General features: G+C 39.7%; 1 protein-coding gene across 2 annotated transcripts in view; it reads left to right on the forward strand.

The window, feature by feature from the left end:
• ZFPM2 (zinc finger protein, FOG family member 2) overlaps window positions 1-18,117 on the forward strand; it is an 823,307-nt gene that overhangs the window by 355,007 nt on the left and 450,183 nt on the right. For both annotated transcript variants that reach the window (XM_030217969.1, XM_030217977.1), the window contains one exon: window positions 14,835-14,959. In XM_030217969.1, coding sequence (XP_030073829.1) covers window positions 14,835-14,959 — 125 coding nt within the window. The remainder of the gene's footprint in view (window positions 1-14,834; window positions 14,960-18,117) is intronic.

The following is an 18,117-nucleotide window of genomic DNA, read 5'->3' on the forward strand; positions in this document are numbered from 1 at the left end:
GATATAGTAAACACAGCAAAGGGACACTAAAAAAAGAAAGGGCTAGATGATGTACAAACACACAGATTTATTTAAAACATCCAAAGACCCAATACCAACCATGTTTCGGCCACAATGGCCTGCTTCAGGAGTCTTATAAATGGATGTCCTCTGACACTTTATTCCTTACATCTAGCACGAAAGGTTGATAAACCTTCCAAAGTAAACTAGTTATTTTTCAAACAGAAGTCACTGTCTGCACACATAAGCATTTGAAAGCCTGATTCGTGTCAGGTCTTTGGATGTTTTAACTAAATTTGTGTGGTTTGTACTTCATCTAGCCCTTTCTTTTTTAGGGCCCTGTTTACTAAGGTGCGTTAGTGTTTTTAGTGTGCCTACACTTTGTGCGTGTGCTAACCACGTGGGTTAAAAATGTTAGCACGCCTATAACGCAGCTTAGTAATCAGGGCCCTTAGTGTCACCCTTGCTGCATTTGCTATATTGGTTTTTGCAAGGCATTTTGTTCTTCTGTTTTGTGTTGAGCTCCAAACTGGATGCCATTTATAAATTAGCATGAAGTGCCAGGATCTACACCCAACTTTGGGCACAAGGATTTACACTAACTGAAACCTAGGGCAAATCTTCAGGTATAAATTAGGTATGGAACCCCTGAATTTTATAATGCTGTGCACATCTTAGTGAATGCCCCTAACTTGCCCATGCCCTTCCCATGGCCACACCCCCTTTTCAGATCCAAGCTAAAAAATAAGTGTGTACACATTTTCCTAGAAATGTGCTTAGCAATATACATGTTCAAATCCTAATTGGAGCCAATTAAACTGCAATAATTGGTTCTTAGTGCACAGTTATTGCTAGTTATTGGCTCGTTACTCAATTAAATTGCACGTACAAATTGGGCATGTGCCCAAATTTATGTGTGCAATTTTGGGCACCATATATAGAATATGGGGGTAAATGAAAAAGCATGCCTATTTTATACCTATTATATGAGCAGACCACAATAATCCCAGAACATATAATAATTAATCTGTGATTGTTATTTATTATGGGGTAATTTTACAAAGCCACAGTAAAATGTGACCTATGGTAGTGTGAGTGCATCTTTTAGGCGTGCGGTGGCCACTTTTTACCTTGGCTGGGAAAAAGACCATTTTTAATGGGCCAGGAAATGGGTGTGTGCAAAAATTAAAACCAGCGTGCACCTATTTATGGTCTGAGCCCTTACTACCAGCCATTGATTTAGCAATAAGGGCTCACATGCTACCCGTGCGATAACCGTGCAGGTGTGCCAATGTGGCCAATGCTGCAGATTACTGCCAGGAATGCCTCCCACGGTACAAAATAAAATAATATTTTCTACCATGGGATTCGGCATGTATTAAACTTGGAATTGCCACCGGGTCATGCACTAGCATGGTGGTAGTTCAGAGTTGGCTTGGTAAATGGGCCCCCTTATGCTCTGGAATTATTGTGGTCTACATTGAATTCCTCCCACAGCGAGTAAATATTTTGGCCATACAAGTGTTTTATATAACAACATATGTGCCTATATAACATGGGCTCTCAGAATGATCTCCAATTCTGTAATAAATACCAAGTCATCAGTCAATAGAAAAAGAAAAACACAATAACCAAAACAATCTACTGAATAAAAGGAGACATCAATAAGTACATCTGTTCAAAATCCTTCAACTTATTTTTTTAAATTTTTTTCAAGAATTTCAATTTCAGTAACTTATATTATAAACCTTATTATTTCATCCTCATATTTTTAACCTAGATATGCAAAAACGTGGAGAAAAAGGACCTCAGAAATTTTCAAAAGACTTTTGTAGAAACAAAAGAAAAAAATGCCATCACAGGTCCAAAATTAGTCTTTAAATGAGTCACCTTACTTTCTAACTCTTCTTGCTCTCTTACCTATCTACAAGTTCCATCTTTGCTTATACCCTTCACTGTCAATTAAAATGTTCTATTACGTATAGTGTTGACATTATTAGTAGTATACCACGCCATACTTCTTATGGTTAATTGAATATTTTTACTGCTTTAATTGCCTATTGCTCATGTTTGATTTATTCTTACTGTACACCGCCTTGAGTGAATTCCTTCAAAATGGTGGTAAATAAATTGTAATAAATACATAAATAAATAAATAAAAAGCTCCACCTAAACATGCTTTTCCCTTTTTATAACACACTTTCATCCACAAATTTTATAGAACACTAGTAAAAAAGGCCCGTTTCCGAAACCAATGAAACGGGCGCTAGCATGTGGCTTTTTGTGTGTGTGTGTGTGTGTGTGTATGTGTCACAGAGTTATTTTGTGTGTGTGTATGTGTGTGAGTGTGTGAGGGTGCGGTGTGTGTGCAGGTTGTTGATGTGTGTCTTTTTTTGTTTTGTTTTTTGCTTGGTGGTTGGGGGATGTGCTATGCTGTGCTGGCAAAGTGGGTTGGATTGGTGTGTGGCTTTGAGGGTGTGTTTCTGTTGTATTGTGTGTGTGTGGTTTTGTCTGTCAAGGAGGTTTGTGGAGGGGGGGTCTGTGCTATAGGCCCTCTGGCACTCTTCAGTACTGGCATTAGGCATTTAAAAATTCCCCCCCCCCCGGTCTATTTTTGCACATACCCACAGCAGGAATATTCTTCTCTCGTTCCAGCGGTGGTTCTATGCTCTCCGTGCTGCACAGATAATGAGCCATTCTGCTGGGGAATGCTCCTCCCTTATTGTCACATAGTTTCCTCTGATTGGTCCGTCTTACGTTGCCTAGTGTTGCCTGGGAATGGTGTTGTGATGGTCCTTTGTGTTTCAGAATGTTGAGGGTGATTTTTCTGATTGGTCCGTCATGCGAGGGCGGGGCAGAGAGACATGGTCAGTGTTGTGGCTTCACCACCATGAATCCATGAACCCTTCAGGGAGTGACTGAGTGACTTCAGAACATTGTCTTCAGAACGTTGAGGTTGAGTTTTATTATAGTAGATGACTAGTATCACAGAAGATATTAACTTAAGATGTTTCCAAAAGTGTACAGCAAAAATAATCAGAATAATCACAATAGTTCACACATGCTCTCAACAGTTACCCTTGCCCCTAGGCACATGTAACTCTCTGCTTATATTCACTCTGGGCAAATTAATATTTTACAAAGTATGTTCATAAATCACAGCTCTACCCAAATGCTATTGCTGGGAAAGCCTATGCATTGTCCTCACAAAAGTACATATTACATATACTTTACATGTATATACCTCTTTATAAAATTTACTTATCCCTCTTATGTGCAAATGGCAAGGTTACTTGAGGATACAGTTGTTAAATAGTTCTACTACATGAGAAGAGATGGGAATGAATTGTGCTACTCTGTCCCACACAGGAGAGTCAAAATACTGTCTGCCTCTCTTAGGACTACAGAGTAATGCCACATTGGCAACTAATCAGTCTTTGTCAGGGTGAAATCATGCTTGGAATTACTGATTTTGAGATGGGATGTTTTAGTGATTGTCCCCATAGCAGCAGGATGGCAAATTGTCTTCTCTGAATGTTACCTCCTGAGCTTAAGGAGAGGGCATCTACCATCTAGACATGGGCAATTATCAAGTGTTAGAATATGTCAAAGGCGTTTGAAACAAAAGGTACCGGTAGACAATGAAATTATTAGAAAATGTGAGAAGGCACTGTTTTGAAATTTTGATATTTTAAATATTAATGGCTTTTTTTAAATGTTTCACTTTGTTGAAACTGCTTTAGCTTCTATTGTCAGGTAAATATGAGAATACCACTGAAACTTGCTGATGTTGACTAGGGATATGAACTGACAAAAAACCCTTTTCTAGTCATTACATACATAGTAACATATACATAGTAGATGACGGCAGAAAAAGACCTGCACGGTCCATCCAGTCTACTATTAAAAATAATTTAATGGTCCAGAAATGGCTGCTGACCAGTTAAATTACTTGTTCAGGGCTAAAAGGTAAAGAGACTTTTGTTATTGGGAGTAATATTTTGTTTGGGTTCACCAATCGTAAATTAGGAGTTGAAGTGAATAGTCAGTTAACTATGTTAAATCAGGTTAATAAGGTGGTAAAGAGCTCCTTCTTTCTATTAAGGAAATTAAAAGCAATACATAGAAATTTAGAATTACATTGTTTTAGGATCATAGTACAATCTTTGTTGCTTTCCAAGCTGGACTATTGCAACATAGTTTATGTTGGTTGCATGAATGAGGTCCTAAAAAAGCTTCAAATGATTCAAAATCTTGCAGTTTTATTTATTTTTATTACATTTGTACCCCGCGCTTTCCCACTCATGGCAGGCTCAATGCAGCAGGCAATGGAGGGTTAAGTGACTCACCCAGAGTCACAAGGAGCTGCCTGTGCCAGGAAGCGAACTCAGTTCCTCAGGACCAAAGTTCACCACCCTAACCACTAGGCCACTCCTCCACTCATGTGTACAGTTAGAGTTATCTTTTCTCTGAGTAGGGAAGAGCATTATCTCCTTACCTTGCTAAACTAAGTCTCATTTTTAAATTATGTACTATGGTTTTTAGAGCATTGTATGGGTATCTCTTTGTTGAACAAGCAATTAGATAAGGACAATTAGATAAGGGCCAGATAGTTTTGAAATTTCTTTCTATGAGTATGATTAAACTTAAGAAACAGCTGGCTTCATGCCTATGTATAAGGCTGTTTCGGTTTGGAATTCACTTCCTATGATAATCAGGTCATCTAAGGATTATTTAACTTTTACAAAACAATTGAAAACATGTCTTTTTATGAAAAATGTTGGTTGAATTTTTGAACTTACTGTACTCAAATTGTAAATTCCCAAACTGTCTCGGCCTTTGGTATTGTATGATCCACACTGAACTGTGAAGGCTTTTGTGGAATACAAGATTAATGTGTATGTAATGTAATGTAACCGCTAATTTTCAGCACACATAACTGATTATCGCCAGTTAAGTGCTGGCGGAGTTAGCAGTTGACCAGTTAAATGCTGATATTCAGCATTTTCCTCATTTTAAGAATGGTTTGCAGGCAGAAAAGTAGTCTAACAAACTTACATAGGGATATACTATGGAACTTTTTAGTCTAAGTAAGCATGTAAGTACATAGTATATAAATGTTGCCATACTGGAACAGACCTAAGGTCCATCAAGCTCAGCTTCTTGTTTCCAACAGTGGCCAATCCCGGTTACAAGTACCTGGCAAGATCCCAAAACAGTTCAATACATTTGAAAATGTGCCTCATAGTAACCTATGAAACTTTGTAAGTCTAAGTGCTTTGAAGATGAGCCCCATAGTACATCAAATAAACTATTTTAAAAACTATAACCAAACACACCATATAACAGAAAAGGCAATTAATACAAAATTAACAAACATGAAACATTGAAAAGTGTAGGGGAGAGAATGGAGACTTGAGGAACACCGCGGGGAAGAAAATAAGTAGCAGGCAATGATGAAGACATGGAGACTTGGTAGGAATTGTCGTTTAAGAGAGAGAGAGAGAGGTAAACCAAACAAGAGCAGTACATGTAATGCCTAGTAAAGAGAGATGCAGTAGTAACTGGAAGTAACAGTAATAACAGTAACAGTAGTAACTGGAAGCTGCAAAAATGGTATGAGATTTGTGTTGCAAACTGTACAAGGAGAGGCTTGCTGACCTGAACATGTATACCTTGGAGGAAAGGAGAAACAGGGGTACCATGATACAGATGTTCAAATATTTGAAAGGTGTTAATCCACAAACAAACCTTTTTCGGAGACAGGAATGTGGTAGAACTAGAATTGAAGTTGAAGGGGGGGCAGACTCAGGAGTAATGTCAGGAAGTATTTTTTTCACAGAGAGGGTGGTGGATATGTGGAATGCCCTCCTGCGGGAGGTGGTGGAGATGAAAACAGTAATTGAATTCAAACATGCCTGGGATAAACACAAAGAAATCCTGTTTAGATGGAATGGATCCACGGAATCTTAATGGAGATTAGGTGGTGATGCTGGTAATTGGGAAGCAAAGCTGGTGCTGGGCAGACTTCTATGGTCTATGCCCTGATCGTGATTGAATAGATATGGATGGGCTGAAGTGTAAATTTTAAGGGGTTTCGACGTTAGCTTCAGAACTTAGTACAAGAAAAGTGCTGGGCAGACTTCTACGGTCTATACCCTGAGAATGGCATGGACAAATCAAACCCGGGTATAAAGTATCACATACAAATGAGATTATCTTGTTGGGCAGACTGGATGGACCGTACAGGTCTTTATCTGCTGTCATTTACTATGTTACTATGTAAATCAGGGTGAACCAAAATGAAGGCATCAGCGGATCTAGAGAAATAGCAAGAGTGATGTTCCATCGTCTAGTTTACTACGGACTTCACTTAGAAAAGGACTAAGTACAGTTTTGGTTGTAAAGACACACTGAAAGCCAGATTGACGGGGGTGTAATGGAATTGTAGCTTCAGGATAGGATTGCAACTGATAAACAATAAATTCAGTAAGCTTTGAAAGAATTGGTAAAAATTGAAACTGGATGGCAATGAGCTGAAACAGTGGGGTTCAGTGTGGCATGAATGGCTGTTTTCTATATTTGTGGAACAGTGCCTGTGGAAAGACTTTTTGAAACAATGTGATGAATGATAGGTAACAAACCAAGGGAAGGCAGTTTTAGCCAATTAGATGGGATAGGGTCAAGAAGATAGGTAGTAAAATTTATTTTAGCTAAAGAGGTGGATAGTGTGTTAACAGATGGCATGTTAAGTGAACACCAGACAGAACTGGATGTACCAGAAGGGGACAAAACTTAGGGTGATGGAGGAACAGGAAGAAAAGTAATTCATAGAGATTGAACCTTAGAACAAAAATATTGTGCAAGAGTATCAGATGGTGAAGTATTATTAACAGTTTTTGCACGGATTTTAGTGAGTTTGGAAAATGTAGAGAATAATAATTTACTGGAATCTGCTTAACTAGCGATTGAACCAGAACAATACTTTCTTTTAGACAACTGATCTCTAAGTCATGCCTTGATAAATTGATTAATTTCTTTGTTGATTGTTTTATTAGTATCACAAAGCAGGTACCAAAGATAGAATGTAAAATTATAAAAATCAATAAGAGACCAAATATAAAAGACATAAATTTAAACATGGAACTTAAAATTATAACACTCAAAAACGTGTTAACATACAAGACCAAACCCTAGACCAGTGCCCTATTGAAACTCTTGTACTTGTCCACTCATTCACCCTCATAAGCATTCACTTCAATGTCTAGCTCCAACTGAAACACAGACAGTGAAAAACAGTTTTCATCTTCCATAAACAGGCCTCACAAGGAAGCTGCATTTTAAAATGAAATATCAGTAAAATGATAACAAGAACAGTTAGTGCAAGCAAGCTATGATTCAAACTACCTTTGAAATCCAACATCACAACAGAGTACTTTGTTTTACTATAAAAATGCTGCCAAAATTTAAAAATCTTGAAATATTTGAATAAAAATAACATGATTCTTTTCCCTTGTCTTGTATGCCATGTTGACCAAGTATAGAAGATTTTGGTAATGTATGATTTCTTGGTAAAGTATGATTTCCTGAGGAAGAAGGGCAACCTTCGAAAGCTAATCAAGAAATGTATTAAGTTATGTCCAATAAAAAAGGTATCATTTTATTTTCTTTTCCATGTTTTATTTTGTTTGATTTCTATTGATAACCTTAAGAGTGGACTAACACGGCTACCACACTCCTCTACTTAAGAGGTAATGTATGATTAAATTATGTTGTGACATGATCTATGCTCCTGATCACCTCTCTAACATTTTTGAAAATCAAACAACCTTTTCTAGAGAAATCTGTAGATGTATTAAATCACGTCAGCCTCCCAAGGAAAAAAGAAATCAAGGGTGAAAGTATATTGCATTACTGTTCATTGGTAAAGCCTTCTTCCCTATCAGTCTAATTTCCTACATTGAGTTGCTGTTTATGAATATTTACTTTTATTTAACATGATATGATGCATCTAGTTAAATGTTTAGTTGCCATGTTGCTAGATCAAATTTTTTCTACAATGGTTCAAATGGCAAATGTTTATTAAAACAATTATATCTGTTATTGAGCAAACATTTGTCCTTAGTCTCTCTGCAATTACAATTATAGTAGATGAATATTGTGAAGTACTAAGAGAACTATTTTTATTATGAATGATGTTTAACTTTGATAAGTTGATATAAGGTGGCTATTACTAAAGTGCAGTAAAGTTTTGCACTTTTCTTGCACTAAATACAAAAATTAACTCTTTATTACACTTTAATCACCAAATTCTATATATCACGCCTTAATTTCCATGCAGAAATAGGTATATTCTATAACAATGTGCATAACTTAACTGGTTAACTGGCCAATCAGTGCTGTCAATTGGATGTTAACAAGCAATTATCAGCACTAATTGTAATTACTTAAATATTATGCGCAGAACTCACTTATTCTGTAACATGGTGCTTGTAAATTCCAAGTTACACAGATGAAAATGGGGGCTTGGTTATGAGCGTAGAATGGGTGTTTCTAAAATCTATACACATTATTATAGAATACACCTGATTTGCGCCTAATATAGGCATTAGAATCTATACCAAATAAAATATGGCCAAAATGAACTTGACCAAATTTGGTCATGTGGAGAGGTGCTTGGTGTATTCTACATACTGCATGGAAATTTAAGCCTATTCTATAAAACGTAGGCATATTTTAGAGAATACACCTAGGTGTATTTTTTTATTGCACAGATTTTTCAGGCATCATATATTGAATTTAGCCCTAAGTGTATTCATGGTGCAGATATACTTACCAGCTTCTAGGGACATAGTTATCAGCGCAGTCTACAGTTAAGCTATGTTATTTTAACAGTAGTCTGTAGTACATGTTGATAATGTTCCCCCATAGTGGTACAAATAATAGCATGTGCAGTCCACACCCATTCTCCACCAATAATTCACCTGTTTATGCCCTATAACATGTATGAAGTTAATGTGGAAATTAGCGTCAGGGATAGGGATTGGGGGGGGGGTGCGTCTGCTAGGTGTGGCTTCAGGGGATGTTCTTTTGCGGTGGTGGGGAGGAGTTAGTGGGTTTTCTTGCAAATGGGATCTGATGATCTGGTGAGATTTGTTTGCTTGGGGGTGTTAGGTGGATAAGGTGCTTTAAGGGGGGCTCATGGAGATGTTGGGGGAAGTCGAGGTGGGGGAGAGATCTCAGCCTTTTTATACCTGCCTATGAAGTAGACACGTATATATCCTTAGGCTGGTTGTAAATGATAATGTTTAAATTTTGTTATATGAATATGGATTCTTCTAGTAAGATAGGGAATCCATGTCAATATTGTAGGCCTTCCCAAACCATTTTCTCCCCTCACCCTTGCCATGCCTCTAGTCAAGGTAAACCCGCAGTGAATATGTATATTCTGCTATTTAAAATGTGGAGATGCTTCAAAAATAAGGGCATAACTGTTTAGCATAATTTATTTATAAAAAAGTAAATAAATAATTTAGTAAAGGGCCACTTTATTTCATTGATTATATATTGATTATTTTAATTCTTTATGTTATTTTAGTTTCATGTTGAATAAATAGAAAGGCTTTATCTCTACTTAAAATTATGAAAGCTTGGTAAATTAAAAGTTTAAAGTGTTGCATTTGCTTATGACCCCTTGTCACTGAAAATGTGATTTTGCCATATAATTATAGTTATGTTTAATTAAAGTAGAATTGGGATCAAAGGGCACATTAATTTAATGCTTCATTAGGGATGCATCTAGTCCAGCACATTTAAAAAAAAAACTTTACAATACTCTTGACCTGCTGACTTGCTGGAATTGTACACATCAGCGCTAAATCAAATGAATGCTTCCCCTGTTTTTGGATTAAGACCAATGCTTTTTTCTGTCATTGAAAAACTGAGATGAGGCAGAAAGGGAAACTTGAAAACGGTTGAGCGGTCGGCTACTTTCTTCTATTTATAGGAAACTGAAAGATCGAGAACTGTAGCTGGTCTGTCTCCTTATGGTGGCCTAACGTCATGTTATCTAAACTCCTTAAAATCAAGGATATTGTTCACTCCAAAATCTAAACAGAGAGTTGTAAGCATGTGCTGAAATCTTGCAAGTTATTTGTGTACTATTAATCTTCACTAGGTACTGAAGCTTTTGAAACATGCTCATGGCAGAGTAATTCATAAATCTAACAGTAAAAATATGAATCATTGTTTGACTTTTTACCATATTTTAGGGCAGTGTGCATGACCTTTGTGCTTTCTGATAAATTTAATGTGGGCCAAATTCTATAAGTAGCATCTAAAAATTGCTGCTGAAAATTTAATGCACTTAGTGTGATTTTATTAGGGGTATGCGTTCTTTATAGAATCACACTTAGGGCCCTTGTTTACTAAGCCGTGCTGTAGGCGTGCAAACTTTTTAGCGTGCGCTAATGCTAGAGACACCCAGAGGAATATAATGGGTGTCTCTAGCATTAGCGCACACTCATTTTTAGTGAGCGCTAAAAGGTTATCGTGCTTGCAGCGCGGCTTAGTAAACAGAGCCTGAGTGCATAACTGCACCTAACTGTAGGCTCCTGCAATTAGCAGGACTAGTTGTAGGCACCTACAGTTATTTTATATTTACATGTTTAAAATTTAGGAATGCCCCTGGAACACCCCAAAATGCCCCTAGCCACACCTCCAAATAGTTTATACACATTAGGATTTACGCACAGGTCATTATAGAATACAACATGCACATAAATCCTAATTAAGGCCAATTAGTGCTGATAATTGGTTGCTATCACCAATTATCAGTGCTGATTGGCTCTTTGTTCAATTACATTATGCACATTTAATTGGGCACGCACCCAATTTAACAACGTAACTCTGGGCACCATATATAAACTTTGGGCATATATCCATAGACACAACTGGTTCTGATATATGAACAAATATATAGTTCACTAAGGGGTCCTCTTACTAAGCATAGCATAGCAATAGTATGCTTTTATGTGGTTTTTTTCCTATGCGCTAAGGTCATTTTTACTGCAGCCGGAAAATGGCTGATATTCCCATTTTTTCCCATGCCCTAATGTTCAAAACGAAATCACAAATCCACAAGATTCTCTGTTTAGTGCTTCGTGGCTGGTGAATGGCGAGTAAAGTGTATTTCATTCAAAAATTCCGGAGGAAAAAGTCTCAAGAAGCTTCCGGCTAGATTCCTTGGGAGCAGGGCTGCTTCATCATCGGCAAAAAACCTCCATTTAATAGAAATAAAAAAATCTCAATAATATTCAAAGTTAAATGTTAAATTTTAAACACTTAAAGAGTATTAAAGCATGTAACAGCTTATGGTACTTAGCTGAACATTTTCTGTCCTCCACACGCCGACCGTGACCTACGATGGCCGGCGTTTCGTCTAGCTGCGTCAGGGTCAGACGGACGATTTTTCAACAGCATTCATAATTAATTGCACTTAACTCACCATTCACCAGCCATGAAGCACTAAACAGAGAATCTTGTGGATTTGTGATTTTGTTTTGAAGATTTTGATTCTCTTCCTCACATAATATTTAGTTTATATCTACATGCCCTAACGTTGCCATTCACAGCCATTAAAAAGAATTGCCGCTGGAGCACTTAGAGACACCTATTTTGAAGGTGGTAAGGAAGTAATCCTATGCTAACCAGTTAGCATGCAGTAATGAGGACACACTAACTGGTTAGCACAGGAATGCTTACTTTCTGTCCCCAGACAGGACCCTCCAACAAAAATAAAATAAATAAAAAAATTAGTATGTGAGTAGAGCAAGCTGATTTGGAAGTTACCACAGGATGTCTGAGCGTGTCCCGAGGAAAGCCATTTTAAGTTGCGGTAAGCATGTTCTAGCGCTTTCCACAGCTTAGTAAAAGGACCCCTAAGAGGCTTTGCATAAAACTTTGAAATTTTTAATATATTGTTGGATGGAGATATGAAGGAGGAAGCCAACACAACACCAGCATGCGTCCATTTTCAGCCTGAGACCTTACCGCCACCCACTCACTTAGCAGTAAGGTCTCGCATGCTACCCAGGTGGTAGGCATGAAGCACACGTCCACTGCCATTTACTGACAGGTAAGAGCCATGTGGTAGAAAATAGAAAATATTTTCTACTGCGTGTTTTTGGCGTATACCATATTCAGAATTACTGCCCGGGGCACACAGTAGCCGGGCAGTAATGCTGATTTGGCGCACACTGGACGTGCGTAGGCCCTTATGCGCCTTTGTAAAAGGGCCCCTCAATGTGTATTTTATATCCTCTCGATATATTCTGCATTATCATCTCAATCTGAGTTATGTCCATGCCTTCAATCTAGATGCAGTTTCTGCAGGACTTCAAATAGTAACCCCCTTCTTTATCTCCCAGTGGTTACTGGCCCCTTCCCACCTCCCTAAGAAGTGAAAGTGACACTAGATACCAGACTCTATAACAGCTTCAGGTATTATGGCCATTCCTAATAAAGCAGCAAGCACGTGTAAGGAGTAGCTTAGTGGTCAGTGCAGAGGGCTTTGAACAACGGGATTCAGGTATAACTCATACTTTAACCCTTTTACTTATGTACAAATATGTGAACCCTCCTGGAATATAGAAATACCTACTGTATCTGAATGTATAAGACACCTGTAAGTGTAATGGCTATCGTATTGGTGTACCTTTAGGTACCAGTGGCGTACCGAGGGCGGGCCAGTGGGGGCAGTCCACTCCAGGTGCATGCTGCAGGGGGGGGGGGGGGTGCAGGGAGCAGCTGTGCGGCTGTCAGCTCCGCCAGTTCCCTGCTTCCTCTGATGTTACTTCCTGTTCTGGGGCAGAGGAAGCAGGGAACTGGCGGAGCTGACAACCGCTCGGCTGCTCCCAGCACCCCAGGAGGTAACAGCAGTGCACCCAGGGGGGGGGGGGGGGGTTGGAGGTGATGTGCCGGGGGGGGGGGGGGGGGCAAGGCTGCACCCGGGGTGTGTCAACGCTGCATCCGGGGGGACATGATACTGCACCCGGGAAAGAGAAGTGCGCAGATGCAATCCGCCCCAGGTGGCAGCCAACCAAGTAACACCACTGTTAGGTACAGTAGGTTTTTATCTCTTCCTGGAGGGCTCACAATAACATATAGTGAGGCTGATATTCAGACCGTGGGAGGCAGCCCAGGTTAGTGGTGAACCTGGAAATTCAATGCCGGGTCATATTTTGCATCCAGCATTCAATTTCCGGTTTTTATTTGGCCGCTATGAACATAGTCAGTTAAGCCGATATTCATCAGCTGACCGTATAAGTTATAGCGGCCAAAGATAGACCTGTTATTTATACAAAGCTAGTAACTGGGCTAGCCTCTAAGTACTAATTCACCCAAGATAGCCGGCTATCTCGTGCTGAATATTATCACATGGCCATCTTAAGACTATTTAACTGGCCACAAGCCATTCTTGGCCTGTTAAATAGAGCTGAATATCAGGGGAATGGAATTAAGGTGGGATTTGTACCTGGGTCCTGTTGTTTGAAGTTGACTGCACTGACCACTAGGCTGTCCCTCTGCTCTGTAGGGATGTCTGTATGGTTATTTTTGTACAAATTATACCAGATAGATGTTTTTGTGCCCAGTTTTCTGGTGTCTGTATTTTGGACAGTTCATTTTGAAAAATGGCTGTTCATTTTGGAAGTTTTCAACGCAAGAACATCATTCTCACGTATTTTTCCTGTTTGAAAATGGCTTTGACATGGACTTCTTTTTTTTTTTGGACGTTATGAGCAGGATGTCCTAACTCTGACTTGGATGTTCTTTCAAAAATACCCCTTCACGTGTTCTTCTCACACTAACCTTCTGCTTATTCCTCCTCCTTCAAATCTCAGGCTGCTTTTGGATTTATGCTCTTTCTTTATAGAGTTTGTTGCCATTGAAAATCTGTCTCAAGAGTTCTCACTAGCTATACAGGGGCCCCTTTTAAAAAGCGTCAGTAAGCCCAACGTGGGATTACTGCACACTAACCTGGAATTATCCCCAGTGCAACACGGCCACCAGTGGTAGTTCTGCCTTGAGTATGTGCCATTTCCGGTGTGCTAGACAAAAGTTTTTTATTTTATAGCGCGGCGCTAACCAGGTGGTAATTGCTTAGTAAGGACATGACAATACTGTATAGATGACACTTTGTAATAGTAACAATATTAGAAATAACATTTACTATTCCCATCAACTATCCATACCCATTTTTGGCAAACATATTTCAGTTGTATTATTAAGATTTTCACTGAATGTAAGCACTCTCCACCTTCTTTCAGCTCTTCATAATGTAATGAGTGGTGATTAGCATTTTTGTGATGAAAAAAAAGCAATGTAAACAAGTCAGTACTAGCAGCTTCTGTGTCTCCAGTGCTATAGAATACAGAAGGTGTTAATCTTGTGCCATGTTCCGGTTTACAGCCTTCACGTTCCCTTCCCCCTCCGTCAGTAGAACAAAGAGTTGAAAAGAATGGCTACCCTATTGTATACAGACTTTGCAGACAGCATAAAAGTGTTCTCCAAATGGGTGTGTGAAATTATGCAAGAAAGAAAAAGGGCTCTACATGCAGCATATGAATATTTAATTATGAAGAAAATGGTTTATTCTGTTTTTTTTCCCTGTATTTGGATGACAAGATCAGTTGTTGTTCAGACAAGCATAATTAAATTTCATTCTTTCAGTAGTCAGAACCCTATGCTTGTACAACAAACACAATGAAGGAGGTGGATGCTGTCAGGACCAATGTGAAAATGCTATGAACATGCCTTGTTTTCTGCACCTGCAGGAGAACTGGAGGTGGTCCAGAAGGACGGGGAACGCAGGATTCAGTCTCGACAGCAGCTTCCGGTTGGAACAACTTGGGGGCCATTCCCTGGCAAGATGGATCTGAGTCATGACAGCAGCACCTTGGTAGGTGGCTACTCTGTGCCTGATGAGCTTTTTCAAATGTTTTGTTATCTAATGAAATTAGCCTATATTACTTTCTGTCACCTAAAGTTACTCTTTCTTTTTTTGGTTTTCACAGACAGTGTTGCTCATAGTAGGTGAACTACATTACAAAAATCAGATTCAATGACCTATAAGAAAGTAGTGCAGGGAACATCTGATCACGTTAAGTTGTGTGAGTTGGACTTCATTCACATGGATTCAGCTTCACAAACCATACTAGACTGTGATATTTTCACATCGGGTAAACAATTTAAAAAGCATAATTGCTTTGTCCTTTTTTGAAAATAAAAATAATAAAAAAACAATTCAAATCCATGATAGTGCTGCAGTATGCCTCATACTTGATGCTTTTGCCTGTTGATCCAAGGTGAAAGAAGAGAAGGTGAGAACCTAATGTGCAAGAATAATAATCAATGAGTTAATGGAAAAAGAAAGAACATCACAAACTTTAAATTAAACCATGAGCTAATATCAGTATAAAGAGGGTAAAGTATTTTTGGAAATGTCATTTTGCTTTGATGTTCAAAAATTTTCAAGAGTTCAGACAGCTCAGCCTAGACCTCAAAGAATGCAAATTCATAATACTGGATTTACATAGGCAATAATACCTGTACAGCTGGGGATTGATCACAAAGCTGATGCCATAAAGTGCAGTAAAGTTTTGCACTTAGTGTGATAAGTGCCGAAGGTTGAGTGCAAACTATTGGGAGCATTTCCAGCATATTTCCATACAGTTAGGGTTACCATATGTCCGGATTTACCCGGACATGTCCTCTTTTTGATGACATGTCCAGGCAACCGGGTGGGATTTGCCAATCTGCCCATTTGTCCGGATTTCTGGACGGGCAGACTGGCGGGCGAGCCATCCTATAGGACGGCCTGCCCGCCAGCCTGCCCGTTTGTCCAGAAATCCGGACAAACGGGCAGATTGCTAGCCTCCCCTCCCCTTAGTTACTACTGCCCTGGTGGTCTAGTGACCTCTTCCGCCTTCGGGGCAGGAAAGAGCCCCCTCTTTCCTGCCTGGAGCGCTGGTCTGCATGAATCCTTCCAGTTGGTGATCTCAGCGCCAATTCAAAATGGCCGCCGAGCGTTGACGTGACCTTGCGAGACTTCAACTCGCGGTGGCCATTTTGAAACGGCACCGAGATCACCAACAGGAAGGATGAATGCAGGGCAGCACTCTGGGCAGGAAAGAGGGAGCTCTTTCCTGCCCCAAACAGGTCACTAGACCACCAGGGCAGTAGTAAGGTAAGGGGAGGGGTGTGACGGGGAGGGGGGGTGACGGGGTATGTGACAGGGGGGAGGGGAAAATTGACAGGGGGCGGAGCAAGGGCTTGAATGGGGGTGGGCCGAGTGTGTGATGGGGGCGGGGCATGTGTCCTCCTTTTGGGGGGACAAAATATGGTAACCCTACATACAGTTATCACACAGAAAAACTCTTTACTGTGTCATAAGTGTACTGACAGTGCAGAAGCACTTCACACTTCCTATTTAGGGGGCAGTAAGTACATTTATACTATCTGCAATAATGACAGTGCATGGTACCTGACCACATACTAACTGCAACGCATAGTCCATGCCCATTCCTCACTGATAACACACTTATTCTCTGCTATATCTATCTATCTAGCTAAAGATATACATAGAGTATATCTATAATTAAATTAAAGGCCAAATGTGCTAAAGATTGTTTTATTTTTAATCGTTTTGTGCCTCTGGGAAAAATGTTTAGTTCGTCTAATCCGTAGTTGGATATACTGTATCTATAGATAGATATCAATATCTATTTTTCCATCTAATACGGGAGTCAATTTAACAACCTATGAGCCATGTTATTTACTGTGTGTCCCATTATTTGTGATGAGGGGCATTTTCGATATGACATCTAAGTCTGACTTTGGATGCTTTGCACAAAAAGTTCAAAATCTGAATAGCAATGAAGGTCATTTTCGAAAAAGAAGAACATCTATCTTTTTTTAATTTTCCCGAAAATACTGTTTTGAACAAGGTTGTGTGCTTTCAACATTTTGTTTTTTGGTCCATTCTCAAAAAAAAAAAAAAAAAACCTGAATAAGTACAAAACGTAGAAAATCAAGCCATTGGGATGTAGAAGGAGCCAGCATGTTTAGCAGACTGGTCCCCCAGACATCCCAGGAGATCAATGGGGCACTTCTGTATACTTCATAAAAATGCTCCCAGGTACACATCTCACATTTGGTCCCTTATCTTGTGCCCTGAGCCCTCCAAAACTACCCCAAACCTACTGCCCTTCACTATACACCACTTCAAAAGCCCTTATGGGTGAAGGGGGCACCTATATGTGAGTACAGTAGAGATTTGGTGACTTTTGGGCTCATTTTCAAAAGAGAAGGACGTCCATCTTTCGACATAAATCGGAAGATGGACATCCTTCTCCAGGGACGTCCAAATCGGTATAATCAAAACCTGATCTTGAATGTCTCCAACTGCAGTCCGTCGCAAGGACATCCAAAGTTCAAGGGGGTGTAGCAAAGGCGGGACTTTGACCCATAATCGAAAAAAACAAGGACGTCCCTGACGAACATTTGGATGTTTTCACCCGGATGTGTTTTTCTTACGAATAAAGCACAAAAAGGTGCCCGAAATGACCACTGGAGAGAATCAGGGATGACCTCCAATTATTCCCCCAGTAGTCACTAACCCCCTCCCACCCTCAAAAAACATTTTTAAAAATTTGTCATGCCACCCTCTTTGCCAGCCTCAGATGTCATACTCAGGTCCGTGACAGCGCATGCAAGTCCCAGGAGCAACTGCAGTGCACTTCAGACAGGCGGACCCAGGCCAATAAACCCCCTACCTGTTTCATTTGTGGAGGAAACAGCAAGCTCTCCAAAACCCACCACAAACCCACTGTACCCATATATAAATGCCCCCCTTCACCCGTAAGGGCTATGTGTATAGTTGTGGGTAGTAGGTTTTGGGGGGCTCAGCACACAAGATAAGGGAGCTATGTTCCTGGGAAGTCCACTGCAGTGCCCCCTAGGGTGCCTGGTTGGTGTCCTGGCATGTCAGGGGGACTAGTGCACTACAAATGCTGGCTCCTCCCATGCCCAGAGTTTTTGCATTAGGACATTTTTAAC

Source organism: Microcaecilia unicolor, chromosome 1 (genome assembly GCF_901765095.1).
Source record: "Microcaecilia unicolor chromosome 1, aMicUni1.1, whole genome shotgun sequence".
Lineage (NCBI taxonomy): Eukaryota > Metazoa > Chordata > Amphibia > Gymnophiona > Siphonopidae > Microcaecilia > Microcaecilia unicolor.